At 43.1% G+C, this 16,187-nt stretch overlaps 1 protein-coding gene across 2 annotated transcripts in view; it reads right to left on the reverse strand.

Moving 5' to 3' along the window:
* dip2ba (disco-interacting protein 2 homolog Ba) overlaps nt 1–16,187 on the reverse strand; it is an 82,566-nt gene that overhangs the window by 46,346 nt on the left and 20,033 nt on the right. For both annotated transcript variants that reach the window (XM_014135744.2, XM_014135743.2), the window contains exon 2: nt 1,554–1,625. In XM_014135744.2, the coding sequence (XP_013991219.1) occupies nt 1,554–1,625 (72 nt within the window). The remainder of the gene's footprint in view (nt 1–1,553; nt 1,626–16,187) is intronic.

A 16,187-nucleotide genomic window follows, 5' to 3' on the forward strand; every position in this document is an offset into this window, starting at 1 on the left:
GTCACTGACGTGGCCTTCCTGTCTGGGTTGGCGCCCCCCCCTTGGGTTGTGCCGGAGATCTTTGTGGGCTATACTCGGCCTTGTCTCAGGATGGTAAGTTGGTGGTTGAAGATATCCCTCTAGTGGTGTGGGGCTGTGCTTTGGCAAAGTGGGTGGGGTTATCATCGGATGGGAATTTAAGTATATTCTCTTAATTATGAAGCCGGTGACTGACGTGGTAAACTCCTCAGTGCCATCGAATGAATCCTGGAACATATTCCAGTCTGTGCTAGTGAAACAATCCTGTCACTTAGTATCCGCTTCATCGGACCACTTCCGTATTGAGTGTCACTGGTACTTCCGGTTTGAGTTTTTGCTTGTAAGCAGGAATCAGGAGGATAGAGTTAATGTCAGATTTGCGAAATGGAGTGCGAGGGAGAGATTTGTATGTATCTCTGTGTGTGCAGTAAAGGTGATATCGTTTTTTCCCTTGTAGTTGCACAGGTGACATGCTGGTAGAAATTAGGTAAGATGGATTTCATTTTTTCTGCATTAAATCACTGGCCACTAGGTGCTTCGCTTCTGGGTGAGCATTTTGTTGTTTACCTATGGCCCTACACAGCTCGTTGAGTGCGCTCTTAGTGCCAGCATCAGTTTGTGGTGGTAAGTAGCTATGAAAAATATAGATCTCTTGTAAATAGTATGGTCTACAGTTTATCATGAGGCATTGTAACTCAGGCGAGCAGAACCTCTTACTTTTAATATTAGAGATTACCCGCTGTTAACAAAGAGACACATATCCCCCCCCCTTGGGTTTATGAGATGCTGCCGTTCTGTCCTGCCAATGTATAGAAAAAACAGCTAGATTTATATTAACCATGTCCTCGTTTGAAATTTAAAACGGTTAAGGTTAGGTACCGGCTTATGTTTAGAGTAAGGGTTTAGGGCAGGGTCGTCTGAAGGATCTCACTAAGCATCCACCATTGTACTTCGTTTGAGCAGCAGTGCAGCTGTTCCGTCATCCACCACTAGAGTGCAGCAGAGAGCCATAAACTCTCCCATCGCCATAGGAACACACAGACAGAGGGAGGTCAAAAACAGATATAGTGGAAAAACAATCATAGGGAAGTCAGTTCAGTAACCCACTATTTGTGGAACAGTTTTGGTTTATCTGTGCATTCTTTCCCCATAAAAATTACTTGTTGGCACAAAACGGACTTAGATGATGAGTTTGGTCATGGCTGTCAGTTGGATTGAAAAGGCATTTGTTTGAGTCTGGGGTTAGGCTGAAAACAGATAGTCATGTCTTGTTCTCTCTGCTGCTATGTCATCTGCGCGTGGATGACAAATATCAAGAGGTCAGAAAAGAAGAGAGCAATGAGGAGGAAGACAATGGTAGAGCGGGATGAGGAGGAGAAGGGACTGAAAAGACGAGAGAGGAGATGTAGTATGAAGAATATATAAAAGGACAACGACAAAAGGGACAGAAAGAAAAAGGTAAGAGAGGGAGATGTGTCTTACTGAGGAATATGAAAAGAGAAGAGGAAGGAGAGAAGAGAAAGGCCTGTACTTACTGGTGATCTGAGGGAGGAAAGGGGCCAGCAGCTTGGCTCGTTTCTTCTCATAGCCCTTCTGTGTGATGTCACCTAGCAGAGAAGAGAACAGGACACAGCCACGTTAGTCACCAGTCAGTCACCACACACTACCATCAATCAATCACTCAATCAATCCCCCCCCACACACACACACACACACACACACACACACAGGCTCTGACTGTCTGGGGTTTGAGTATTAGGCCTTGATTGATTGATAAAAACAATATTACAATCAATTAAGATATAGGGCATCAAGATTGAGAGAACACTAACTCTAAAGTCTCTGATTACAGACATGCACATGCCGGTCATCACCCCACCCCCCTGTATCTTTCCAGTTTTATTAACAGGGAGAAACATGAAATAAGGAGGGAGACCGATAGAGGACAGAGAAGTGTGTTGGGACCGGGATTTGATCCCATGTAGACAGGGGATTGCCTAGGTGCCGAGGGCAGCAACCTTAACTGCTCAACCACTCTCAGGCATCCTAACACACTTCAAAAAAACCTTCCAGGGGAGATTCTGTCAGCTTCGGGTACAGTGTCACATGTCCTGTGGCTCACTGCAAACAGAAACTAATGTTCATTTGTCACATGCGTCGTAAAACAACAGGTGTAGACTAACAGTGAAACTCTTACTTCTGGGTCCTTATCCAACAATGCAGAGTTTAAAAAAAAAGAACAAATATAAAAATAGTGACATGAGGAATAAACACACAGTGAATAATGAATAATAATATTGAGTAAAAAGGATTAGATAAGATTATCGTTTTCCCATCCTTAGTGGACAAATATGACAAGAGCACACAAACCCCAGGGCAGGCCAAGGAACTAACAAAAATTCTTACAGCTACAGTTATAGCCTCCCACCAGAGAACAATACCAAAGTAAGCAAATCGAGCCACAGAATAGTAAACATGGACATGGCTTGCATCTCAAATGGCACCCTATTCCCTACTATATATAGGGCACTACTTATGGGCCCTCGGGTGCCATTTGGGATTGTAGCCATGGCAAAAAAAGCAAAGAGGAAGCAATGTGAGGTAGTTTCACATGGAACCCAACTCCCCCCACACCCCCCTCTCCTCTTTTCCCCTCTTCTTCATTCTCTAGGGGGGTGTGGGGGTAGAGGAGGGGGAGAGCGTTTGGCCCAGCCCCCCCGCAACTGCAAAGAGCAAAGTCCAAACACTCCCTAGGCTCCCCCAAAACACACGCGCACGGACACGCAGGCAGGCACGCACGCTTGCACACATCCCCTTATCTGTGACCAGCGATAGCGTCACAGGGAGAGATAAGAGTCAAGTGGAGTAGAGAGGAGGCCTGGGGGTCTGTATCTCGGCATCCCATTCCTCCTAAACCTCCCTTAAAAGAGTAACTGTCATGATTTCTTTCTTTTTTTATAGAAACTCCGATGTTTTAGGCTTAGTTATAGTGAAACGTCAATTCTGGTCTTCATTTTGACAGTTTGTAGCAAAAGTGATGTATTTTGATATTTTAGAAGGAAATCTAGCTATTTTTGCCCCTAATGGTTCAACTCTAGCATTGAAATCGTGATGTAGAACCTCTCAGTCATCTCAAGGGAGGGGTTCGGCATGAAATCCACTCCCTTCTAGATGTGCTGGGTGGTACCACCTCAAAGCTAACTATAAAGCAAGTGACAGCGCGCCTTATTTGGCAATGGTCTTGATAAGTGGGGTGTGCCAAAATATTTTGCATGACGCTTCCTTGACTAGACAACTGACGTATCACAACATTTGTTTTTAAAAAGCATTAAGGCACATTTCCACATATGACCAAATTCAAAGTTTCTGCTTACTGTTTCATACGTGCTTTTACGAAGAAAGAAAACATATAGGCGATGAGGATTATACGTTTATACTCATAGCTACATCCATCGTAATAACGGGCAAAGGCTGAAATTGGGGTTGAGAGTTACCCTTTAAGGCATCCGCATGCTTCCATCCGAAACAGCTCGGAACAGCTGGTGCATGAATTATGTACGGTTTTGGTCTTTGGTAAGGGTTGTTTTCGGGCTGTTCGTGCACACGTCATTTTTTTCTTGAGCAAAGTCGAACTTCGTGAACCGAAGTCTACGCCCCTTCGTTTGTGATTCGTCAAATGTACGGGTAAATCGAGGCTCTTCTTCTCGATTCTGCCCGAAACTTAGTGTGGATTCAAAATGGCGAACGACAACAACAACTTGCAGCGTCGCTTGGTCGAGGAGGTACAGAAGTACCTGCACCTCTACAATTCCAGCCCTGGCATCATATACAGACTAGCATGTAAAGGCCGATTCATCCTGAAGTACACAAAACGTTGCTCCTCATCAATTGGGCGCATTTGTTGGACCAGCATGGCATACTCCGCCCCCCTCCGTTGTTCCTTCTCTGTTGACTGGTCGCACTGACTATCTTCTCCTTCTCTCGCCTTTTATATGTGCTGCTAGGTAAAGTGAATTTAGCAGATCCCAGGCAATTCCCACAACTTCCATTTTCTCACCAGTCAAGCGTCACTCTGTGTACACCATATTATTTCTACAGCACGCCTCTTCGTTGTTTGGGTGTCGTCATCACTTCCTTGTTTGGCCGTAGTTGAGTATTCCCAGCACTATTTCCGCTCTTCCCCTTTTCAAGCGAACGACTTTTTAACCTGTTAGGGCTAGGGGGCAGTATTGACACAGCCGGATAAAAAACGTACCCGATTTAATCTGGTTACTACTCCTGCCCAGTAACTAGAATATGCATATAATTATTGGCTTTGGATAGAAAACACCCTAAAGTTTCTAAAACTGTTTGAATGGTGTCTGTGTATAACAGAACTCATATGGCAGGCCAAAACCTGAGAAGATTTCAAGCAGGAAGTGGCCTGTCTGAGAAGTAGTGTTTCATCTTGGCTCTTTTTATTGAAGACTCAGGATCTGTGCAATAACGTGACACTTCCTACGGCTTCCATAGGCTCTCAGAGCCCGGGAAAAAGCTGAACGATATCGAGGCAGGCTCTGGCTGAAACACTTTATCGCTTTTGGCAAGTGGCCACAGAGTACTATGGGCTTAGGCGCGTGCCCGCGTCGACCGAATGCTTTCTTTTCCTTTGTCTGTTTACCTAAACGCAGATTCCCGGTCGGAATATTATCGCTTTTTTATGAGAAAAATGGCATAAAAATTGATTTTAAACAGCGGTTGACATGCTTCGAAGTACGGTAATGGAATATCTAGAATTTTTTTGTCACGAATTGCGCCATGCTCGCCACCCTTATTTACCCTTAAGGATAGTGTCTTGAACGCACGAACAAAACACCGCTGTTTGGATATAACGATGGATTATTTTGGACCAAACCAACATTTGTTATTGAAGTAGAAGTCCTGGGAGTGCATTCTGACGAAGACAACAAAGGTAATAACATTTTTCTTACAGTAAATCTGACTTTGATGAGTGCTAAACTTGCTGGGTGTCTAAATAGCTAGCCCTGTGATGCCGGGCTATCTACTGAGAATATTGCAAAATGTGCTTTCACCGAAAAGCTATTTTAAAATCGGACATATCGAGTGCAGAGGAGTTCTGTATCTATAATTCTTAAAATAATTGTTTTTTGTGAACGTTTATCGTGAGTAATTTAGTAAATTCACCGGCAGTGTTTCGGTGGGAATGCTAGTCACATGCTAGTCACATGCTAATGTAAAAAGCTGTTTTTTGATATAAATATGAACTTGATTGAACAAAACATGCATGTATTGTATAACATAATGTCCTAGGGTTGTCATCTGATGAAGATCATCAAAGGTTAGCGCTACATTTAGCTGTGGTTTGGGTTTATGTGACATTATATGCTAGCTTGAAAAATGGGTGTCTGATTATTTCTGGCTGCGTACTCTGCTGACATAATCTAATGTTTTGCTTTCGTTGTAAAGCCTTTTTGAAATCGGACAGTGTGGTTAGATTAACGAGAGTCTTATCTTTAAAATGGTGTAAAATAGTCATATTTTTGAAAAATTGAAGTAATAGCATTTCTAAGGTATTTGAATAACGCGCCACAGGATTCAACTGGCTGTTGAGTAGGTGGGACACAAGCGTCCCACCTAGCCCATAGAGGTTAAGGGAGTATGCGAGCGAGCACGCTTTATACCCCTACACCACCTCCTACTACAACTCCCACTGACTTGTGAGAACAAGTGGCACCTCAAAGCCTTATTGACATATCGAGGGACAGGGGTGGTGTGTGCTGCAGCCCAGACTAGAGGTAGATAAACGTGCAATGAGAGAAACTGGTTGGGGAAGTGAGAAGGAACAAATAACGCGAGGGAGCGAGAGACCGATGGAGGTGTTTGATAAGCTGCTGGGCCTGGGGTGGTGTGTTTCATCTTGAAGGCACCGGCATATTCTCTCTCTCTCTCTCTCTCTAACAACAACTGTTGACATAGGGCTAAACATGAGAGAACTACTGCTGTGGGTTGTTTTTGGGGACAGTATTATTTGCAACGTCCATCAGAGAAAAGGGGCAGGGGCCACAAGAGTTCAATTCAAAACAACAGAGTGACTCAGTGTATTGGAGAAGGAGAGGGAGAGAGTGAAAGTGACTGCAGGAGTGAGAAGGAGTAACAAAAAGAGCGACCTAGTGCGAAAAATAGAAAGAGTGATAGAGAGAAGGAGCGTAACAGAGTGATAGGTAGAGAAACCAACAAAGTGAGAGGAGAGAGAAAGAAAGAGAGAGAGTTCTGAGTGCTTTTTCATTCTGTGTCAGAGTGCTGTAGGGGCTCCCAGTATTCAGCAATGTGTTCATGCCTGGATACACACACTGTTACCGCTGCCTGAAAATCTGGCACGGAAACAGCAACTACAAGACACACACAAACAGGGACACACACACACACCCACCCACGTACGCAAAGGCCTACATTACAGACAAACACACTCTTTCCGTCTTTCACACACAAACACACAGAGAGGGAGCTGGCCCCACGCTCTGCCACAGTAAGTGGTAGATTGATGTTAGTGAGGAGTAGTGGACTGGAGCTCCATTGTGTGAGAGAGAGTTCTGGCCTACTCCAAGCATGAGCTCTGAACTGTGACTGATGTTGGGTCATTAGCACAGAGAGACAGAGGGGTGCCTGTATTGGTGATGGGGTGGGACACAACAACAGGCACAGACTGGCACCGCCACACAGCACCACCACAGACAGCAGCAGACACCCAGACCTGGAGTTGGAGCTGGGCAGACAGAGTGGGCCGTGACCTGGTCAAGTCTGCACACACCAACAGTTTGTGAGCAACACTTGCTACAGTTTGTGTATTAGAGAAAGGAAGAAATAATGCTTTTGGGAAAACTGTTGCATGTTTTGAGAAATGTTTGTGTGTGTGTGTGCACGTGTGTGAGCGTGCGTGTGTGATAGGTCTAAGAGCAGGATATGAGCGTTACCCCACCCTGTCTCCCCTTGCCAAAAGCAGTTCGCAGTTTATTGAGACTACAGGAATGTGCACCAAATGGCACCCTATTCCTGAAATAGTGCACCACTTTTGACTAGGGCACATAGGGCTCTGGTTAAAAGTAGTGCACTATATAGGGAATAGGGTGCCATTTGGGACACCACCTAAAGGAATGTGCTGATGGGAAAACAGTCTCTTAACTGACTGGGCCAACTGGCTCACTGGACAAACTGTGTATGTGCATGTGTGAGATGCTATTCTGATAGTGTGTGTGCGCATGCAGAACAGTGCTTTTCTGTGGTGTGTGTGTGTGATGCTATTCTGCGGAGTGTGTGTGTGTGTGTGATGCTATTCTGCGGAGTGTGTGTGTGTGAGTGTTTGACGCTATTCTGTGGTGTGTGTGATGCTATTCTGCGGAGTGTGTGTGTGTGAGTGTTTGACGCTATTCTGTGGTGTGTGTGATGCTATTCTGCAGAGTGTGTGTGTGTGAGTGTTTGACGCTATTCTGTGGTGTGTGTGATGCTATTCTGCGGAGTGTGTGTGAGTGTTTGACGCTATTCTGTGGTGTGTGTGATGCTATTCTGCGGAGTGTGTGTGTGTGTACCGCTGGAGCAAGTTAATGCGGGGAGGGGTTTACAGTGTTTAGAAGAATGAGTGCTGAATTAGCTAGCGATGCAGTGGCACGGCGGGCCACCAGATCCATGTGTGTCAGCACAGCAGCACCAGTTAGGGCTGGGCAATATATCGAATTCATATGAATGTATGTTTTTGCGCGATATTCCAAACGCACGCATCGCAAGAATTAAGGTTTTGTTCTTTTTTTTCGTTTTTATGAGCATTTATGTTCGCTTGTTTTCAAGTTGTATTTTTGGTCTCGTCTCCTTCGCTCCTCTGTGCTGTGTTCACCTTCCCATTTACACCAGAGATCGGTATATAATGAGGGGACGCGTCTCCGTCCTAACAATGGGAGCTGTTGTACCAAAGGCAGGAAGGCAGGAGTCAAGCTTAGGTCCAAAATAAGCCCATAGAAACACATTGGCCTTATTTTCGACAGATTTTAGACAGTGAAACCTCTCGCTTCGCCACTTCTTCTGGTTTACAAACACCAAGCCCCTCCCCCTGAGATCACATCTTCCTCTCTGACAAGCGGTTTCAACCCCCCATTTGCATTTGAGGTTTGGTCCAACAGAATTGGACACCAAAACACATTGGGACTTTATTTTACTGTAATAGAGGAGAAGCAATCTTTTATAACCATACCCTTTTAATGTCTCAACTACTTTATTTGCATTCAGAGCAGACACTACTAAAACGAGAGTATCAATGAACATTGATTCTGGAAAATGTATGCACAGTTTGATGTGCGTGGCATTGGGGTACCACGTACCGTACCGCTAGCAGCATTTTAGGTCAAAGACTTCTACAGTACTAGCTGTCTAGTCTGTGTTTCATAAATGTGTAATAAGCAGTGTTGTGTTCGAGACCACCGAAAACGAGACCGATTCAGGACCAAGACCGGAGGGGGAGCGAGACTGAGTCATGACCGAGACCTGGAGGGGGACAAGGGGTACGAGCACAGAAAAATGTCCAATTCAAGACCATGATTGTAATTGTGTCAAATCACCACTATAATAAGAGTTGAAAATGTCCAGTATTTCTGTGTTCATATCTCAGAACAACATATGGATTCTTTAGACATTCAGAATAGTGAACAAATTGCATGTTGGGGGAAAATAGAGCCACTACACAAATTATTACTAACCCAAACACAGTGGGGAACAATGGGCCTTCTACGCCTTCAGAGAAGGGCTGATTTCTAAAATAAGGATTATAATAATAATGATAATTACAGTGCATTCAGAAAGTATTCAGACCCCTTGACCTTTTCCAAACGTTGTTAAGTTACAGCATTATTCTAAAATTGATTAAAATTGGGGGGAGGGGGGGGGTTCTCATCAATCTATACACAATACCCCCACAGGGCTTGTAAGTAAGCATTTCAAGGTAAGGTCTACACTGGTTGTATTCGGTGCATGTGACAAATAAAATGTTATTCGATTTGAATGACAAAGCAAAAAGAGGATAAGACATTTTTGCAAATGTATAAAATAAAAAAAAATATGAAATATTACATTTACATACAGTACCAGTCAAAAGTTCAGACACACCTATTCATTCCAGGGTTTATTTATTTTGACTATATTCTACATTGCAGATTAATAGTGAAGACATCAAAACTATGAAATAAAACATACGGAATCATGAAGTAACCAAAAAAAAGTGTTGAACAAATTAAATATATTTTAGATTCTTCAAAGCAGCCACCCTATCGCTCTCACATCTTTTGGACTTGCCCCGCAATCGAAACTTACTGGGGAGAAATAAGATCTAACATTGGAAAAATAATGTGATTTGACATAGAACAAACATTCATTTCTTTGTAGTTGGGTGAAATACCTGATAACGTACACAATAGAGAAAAGTACCTCTTGAAGGTCCTACTGGCAGCCAGTAAAAAGGCTGTCACTAGGAAATGGCTACAAAAAGACCCTCCCACAGTGACACAATGGATAGACATTGTAAAAGAAATACACCACATGGATCGTATGACCTTTGCTTTAAGAACACAAGAGGAGAGAGGTCAGGAATACTGGGAAAAATGGGTTTCATACTTGAAAAAGGTCTAATTCAAAGATGTCAATGTAACTAATATGATGAAGGTATGACGTGCACTGTAACTGCCAGATCTTTTTTGTTGTTCTTTTATTTTACTTTATTTGTACTTTCTTTGTGTTCCTACAATAAAAACAAAGTATACTTTTTCTTCTTTTTTTAAAGCAACCACCCTTTCCCTTGATGAGAGTTTTGGACACTCTTGGCATTCTCTCAACTAGCTTCACCTGGAATGCTTTTCCAACAGTCTTGAAGGAGTTCCCACATATGCTGAGCAGTTGTTGGCTGCTTTTCCTTCACTTTGCGGTACAACTCATCCCAAACCATCTCAATTGGGTTGAGGTCGGGTGATTGTGGAGACCAGGTCACCATATGGCACTCCATCACTAAAGGACACCAATAAGAAGTACTGTAGGTATTCAGACCCTTTACTCAGTACTTTGTTGAAGAACCTTTGGCAGCGATTACAGCCTTGAGTCTTCTTGGGTATGATGCTATAAGCTTGGCATACCTGTATTTTTATGGAGTTTCTCCCATTCTTCTCTGCAGATTCTCTCAAGCTCTGTCAGGCTGGATGGGGAGTGTTGCTGCACAGCTATTTCCAGGTCTCTCCAGAGATATTCGATGGGTTTAAATTCCGGGGTCTGGCTGGTTCACTCAAGGACATTCAGAGACTTGTCCCAAAGCCACTCCTGCATTGTCTGGGCTGTGTGCTTAGGGTTGTTGTCCGGTTGGAAGGTGAACTGTCGCCTCAGTCTAAGGTCCTGAGTGCTCTGGAGCAGGTTTTCATCAACGATCTTTCAGTACTTTGCCTCAATCCTGACTAGTCTCCCAGTCCCTGCCGCTGAAAAACATCCCCACAGCATGATGCTGCCACCACCATGCTTCACTGTAGGGATGGTGCCAGGTTTCCTCCAGACGTGACACTTGGCATTGAGGCCATAGAGTTCAAACTTGGTTTCATCAGACCAGAGAATCTTGTTTCTCATGGCCTGAGAGTTTTTAGGTACCTTTTTTGGCAAACTCCAAGCGGGCTGTCATGTGCCTTTTACTGAGGAGTGTCTTCTGTCCGGCCACTCTACCATAAAGGCCTGATTGGTGGAGTGCTGCAGAGATGGTTGTGCTTCTGCAAAGTTCTCCCATCTCCACAGAGGAACTCTAGAGCTCTGCCAGTGACTATTGCGTTCTTGGTCACCTCCCTGACCAAGGGCCTTCTCCACCGATTGCTCAGTTTGGCCAGGTGGCCAGCTCTAGGAAGAGTCTTGGTGGTGCCAAAGATCTTCCATTTAAGAATTATGTTCTTTGGGACCTTCAATGCTGCAGAAATGTTTTGGTACCCTTCCCCAGATCTGTTCCTCGACACAATCCTGGTGTCGGAGCTCTACGGACAATTCCTTCGACCTCATGGCTTTGTTTTTGCTCTGACATGCACTGTCAATTGTGGGACCTTATATAGACAGCTGTGTGCCTTTCCAAATCATGTCCAGTCAATTTAAATTTACCACAGGTGGACTCCAAACAAGTTGTTGACACATCAAGGATGCTCAATGGAAACAGGATGAAACTGAGCTCAACAGGATGCAACTGAGTTTCATAGCAAAGGTTCTGAATACTTATGTAAATAAGGTATGTTTTTTATTTTTAAAACATTTGCAAAAAGTTCTAAAAACCTGTTTTTGCTTCGTCATTATGGGGTATTGCGTGTAGATGGCTGAGGATATGTTTTTATTTAATCAATTTTAGAAGAAGGCTGCAAAGTAACAAAATGTGGAAAAAGTCAAGGGGTCTGAACACTTTCCGAAGGCACTGTAAATGTGTCACGTTCGTCGTAAGAAGGAGATCAAGGTGCAGCGTGGTAAGCGTACATCTTATTTTATTTAGATGAACACCGACAAAACAAAAAAAATACAACAACGAACGTAAAGTCCTGCAGGCTTAACAGCAGCTAACAAAAACAAGATCCCACAAAAACCCAGTGGGAAAAGGCTGCCTAAATATGATCCCCAATCAGAGACAACGAAAGACAGCTGCCTCTGATTGGGAACCCTATCAGGCCAACATAGAAATACATAAACTAGAATGCCCACCCAAATCACACCCTGACCTAACCAAATAGAGAAATAAAAAGGCTCTCTATGGTGAGGGTGTGACAAAATTATTATTTTCAAGGATGTTCTGATTTAATCTCCTCAGTTTTTGTTAGAAAGGAAAGGGTTAACACCGGGGACATAAATCTAGCTAGCCAAGTCAGCCATTGGCTAGGCCATGAGAAGCTAGATAAAGGCATCTGCCATTCAACTGTATTAGAGCAAAATTTGTGAGTGACATTGGAATCAACCAATCACATCGAGTTAATGGGTGGGACATTTTTTACAAAAACATGGAAACTTCTGCCTTCTTGAAGAACAACAGGTCACTATGCAATAGCGAGCAGTAGTTATCCCATGGTCTAGCTAGCTAGCTTTTGTTGTCGGCTAGTTTGCAGTGGCTGCAGCAGGTGTTATCAAAGAGGATGCTGTTGCTAATCTGTTCATATACACCCCCAGGAAGAATTACACTAAAAAAACAATTCTGAAAAGCGACCACTTCGATATGGACATTTCATAAATTCTTAGAATGTTTAGGAATTATATATACTAAGGCATTTGTGAAAATTCGATAGCAATGTAGAGTGGGAAAGCGGCCGTGCGTTTGGACAATTAATAGACTCTGCAGTAAATAAAACCGAATAAAAACATCTGTCTTTTCCAGGACCGTAGTCTACACCGACCGGTGCACTATAGCCAATCAGAGTATCACAGTAGGCCTTTATACAAACAAGCCATTTGCCACACGGGCCTGCCATCATTCACTTTGAACTGGACTGTGTGTTTACAGGAAGTTGCAACCGCGTGACTTTAGATCATTAGAAAGCATTCGCCAAAAAAAGCCACAAAACACACCTGAATGGATTTCTGCAAATATGTAAACACCACGGAAGTCCTCTTACATTTGGGAACTTTACCGTCCTATTGATCAAACAACCATGAAAAGGTAAGCTCTCTCCCTCCATTATGCACATCAACAACACGATCAAGAACTAATGCTAGCCAGAGCTAAACTCTAACTGAGGAACATTAGATAAACCCTCTCAAACTTTTTCAGCTAGCTGGCCGTCAAAATTGCACTGACAAACAGTGGGGAATTGTAGCCTCCTCTTCCTTCTGCAGCTTACCTGCCAATGCATGCTTGTCCCAACCAAGCACCCATGCTAACTGGCTAAAGTTGGCTAGCTTGCTACTTCCAGACACAATTGAGAGAACACCTCACTCTGAACATTTTATTCACCCTAACAGACCTGGTTAGGCTGTTTGAATGTTATCTAGTGCGTTCTTGACTAACTATAACTTTTTTTGCCTACGTTTACTGACACCGGTCATATTCAGCGGATGTTGCACGTTCGTAAATTCATCAGTTGTTCTGCGCTCTGACGAGAGTGCTCTGAAATCGAAGTAGATAGCCAGAGTGAATTTGCAAACACAAGAGATATGCTAACTAGATAAGTCGTTGAAGTTCTTGCTAGCTAACCAAATGACACCTGCATCTCTAGCTGTGTATTGCCACCGAAAAGCGATAAGAGGTGAAAATGTCAGTGACTCACCCACTCCTCCAATGTCATGACATCCTGCTAGCAGCTAGCTAGCTAACATTAGGCTTTGTTTTTAGCTTGCTACATAAATAGATACGCTAGCCTATTAGCCACGTTACGTCTGACTTGTGATCATTGCCCTTGCTAGTTTGATTGTATTGACATTCCCTGCCTTTAGTTACATTCGTCCCTTTTTGTCCAGAATATTGAGTAATTTAAACTGAAACAGTGCACCTCGAATGGGAGGCAGAATACAATGTAGCAGGCCAGCTGGGATTTACAACCTGATAGCAATATTTCTACGACTACCAAGAAATGTATTGGTGAATTATACATCGAGTCAAATAGAACCTATTTTTAAAACCTCAAACTTTTGACTGATATTATGATTGTTTGTTTCATATCTGCAAAGTAGTTAAAACGCTGTTAGTTCCACTTGAAACTATAGGTCACCGGCTACTTTGTGTGCTAAACTTGAAATGTTTTTTTGTAATGGGACGTAATAGTTGTACATTCGATTGGGAAATGTTTAATGGTTGTGGTTTTGTATTCTTATGATTGGGACCTACTGGCTTATTATGTCAGAGTTTATGGACTGCTTATCCTTTAGTATTATGCTGTGTGTGACTGCTGTCTTTCCATCGCCCTATGCAGTGGTGCCTGGAGAAGTTCCTATACTCTAATTTTGCCCAGTGAAGGAAATGCCTTAAAAAATAGAGTTCTCTGAAAATCACACTTTTTTTTAATATAGAAAATACAAACATGATGGTCACAGTCCACAACGATGCTTAAACCACATCAATCTGATTGGGTGGGCCTGTCAGGGCCTGGCTCCCCAGTGGGTGGGCCTCTGTCCACCCAGGCCCATCCATGTCTACGCCCCTGATGCAAACTACGCATGATGACAATTGCGCATCACAAATAGTCTACTAACCAACACTTCGGACTAAACTTTTTGAATACCTGGTTTGCATACGCATTGTTGCTTTAGTTAGCTGGTAGATAAGTTCAAACATATTTCCTACCCAACCGGCCACCGATGTCATTCTTCTGTGAACAGCTCGTTGCCAAAACCAGTTCAGAGCTGCACTCTTGCTGCCTGCAGATGATATTCCGCTGAAACTAGGGGTGCATGTGAATATATTTCACGTGCTTCGCGATTGTGTAGGTTACTTTGGCCATGATTTCCCTATTGTACTACATAATTGATAAGTCGTATACCTTCACTACAAGAAGAGACACTCAATGTGGTCTCAAGACCGGACTGGTCTCGAGTGAGTACTGAGAAATAAGGTAGGCCACTTGATTTCAACATCTGAACAAAGTGGACAGGCTAACATGCTTTTCAAACAGTTGAAGACAGACAGAAGGGTGTGTTCATAACAATTCAACCTTGTTAGCTAGCAAATAGATCCAAGTTGGCTAAACCTGAAATAAAGATTAGCTGGCTAATCACTAGCATGTGGGCTTGAGCGATTGTTGATGAGACCTCTTAATGTTTGTCACGTCCTGACCATAGAGAACTTGTATTTTTCTATGGTAGAGTAGGTCAGGGTGTGACTGGGGGGTTGTGTCTAGTTTCTTTATTTCTTTGTTGGTTCTAGTTTCTTTTTTCATGTTAGGGTTTTTGTATGATCCCCAATTAGAGGCAGCTGGTCATCGTTGTCTCTAATTGGGGATCATATTTAAGTTGTTTTTCCCACTAGGTTTTGTGGGAGATTATTTTGAGTTAGTGTATGTTGCACCGCTTCATCACGGTTTGTTGTTTTTGTTTATTAGTTTATTGTATGTCTTGCATAGTTTCACAGATATATAAAGATGTGGAACGATACACACGCTGAGCCTTGGTCTCATTCATACGACAACCGTGACAATGTTCTATAGTCTAATGCCTGCTACAAGAAGTCAGTCATTATTAGTGAATGTGCATTATGCATGGTTCTAGTTAAGTTTGTAACAAAAAAGGGCATTTTCATAGACAGACGAGAGAGCCAGATCAGTGATTATTGCAACAACAAAAAAGCAGGTTGAACTATTTGGATTCAATTATTAGGTCTTATGGTTATGGAAATCTTATATTTAATCTAGATATAACTTCACAAGCCCTGAATTTATTAGATTATGGCTGACTGTTTGAAATGCAGTGCATTTTACCTTTAATCGTACAACAATGCTTATTTAGAGGAAACCCCCCAAAAATTGAGATATACTGTATATCGTGAGTCACCCATAAGTTAGATTTAAAAAAAAATGTAATATGATTTTAAAGCCATATCACCCAGTACCAGTATGTGTTTACACTTCACATCTGTTTCTGTCTCAGTGAGTGTGTCTCCGTCAGTGTGTGTGTGTGTTTATCAGTCGGATATGAGAGGTTTTGGGAGCTTCCTGGACTCCCTGTTCTTGGTGGGGAGGGGAAAGGACCCAGAGTACAGAGAGGAAGTGTGTGTGCAGTGCACGTCATGGCACCGTCGCACAGTTCCGTCAGCAGAGCTGAGAGATCTCTGACTCCCTAAACATGATTAAGTTACACACTTATCATACACTGCCCTCATAACATTACCATCTTCTCCCTTTACTCACGGTCTTGTCTATCACACTGAAAGTGTAAACAGACGCAAACAACATGGCTGCCGTCTCTATGCTCATTCATAGGGATGACTGTGACAAATCCTGTTGACCTCTGACCTTCAGGAAGAGAGTTAAGGCCTCCGTATGCTTCCCAGCCGAAACAGTTCGGTAGAGTTCGTGCATATAACGACATTTTGTGACGTTTTTGTTTGTTTTGGACTTCAGTGAGTTTTTTGGGGGGGCTGTTTGGGCACACAACGTTTTTTCTGGAAGCAAGCCGAAGTCTACACCCCTTCATTGGTGATTGGTCAACAGTAC

This window comes from Salmo salar, chromosome ssa13 (assembly GCF_905237065.1).
Source record: "Salmo salar chromosome ssa13, Ssal_v3.1, whole genome shotgun sequence".
In the NCBI taxonomy this organism is placed as follows: Eukaryota; Metazoa; Chordata; class Actinopteri; order Salmoniformes; family Salmonidae; genus Salmo; species Salmo salar.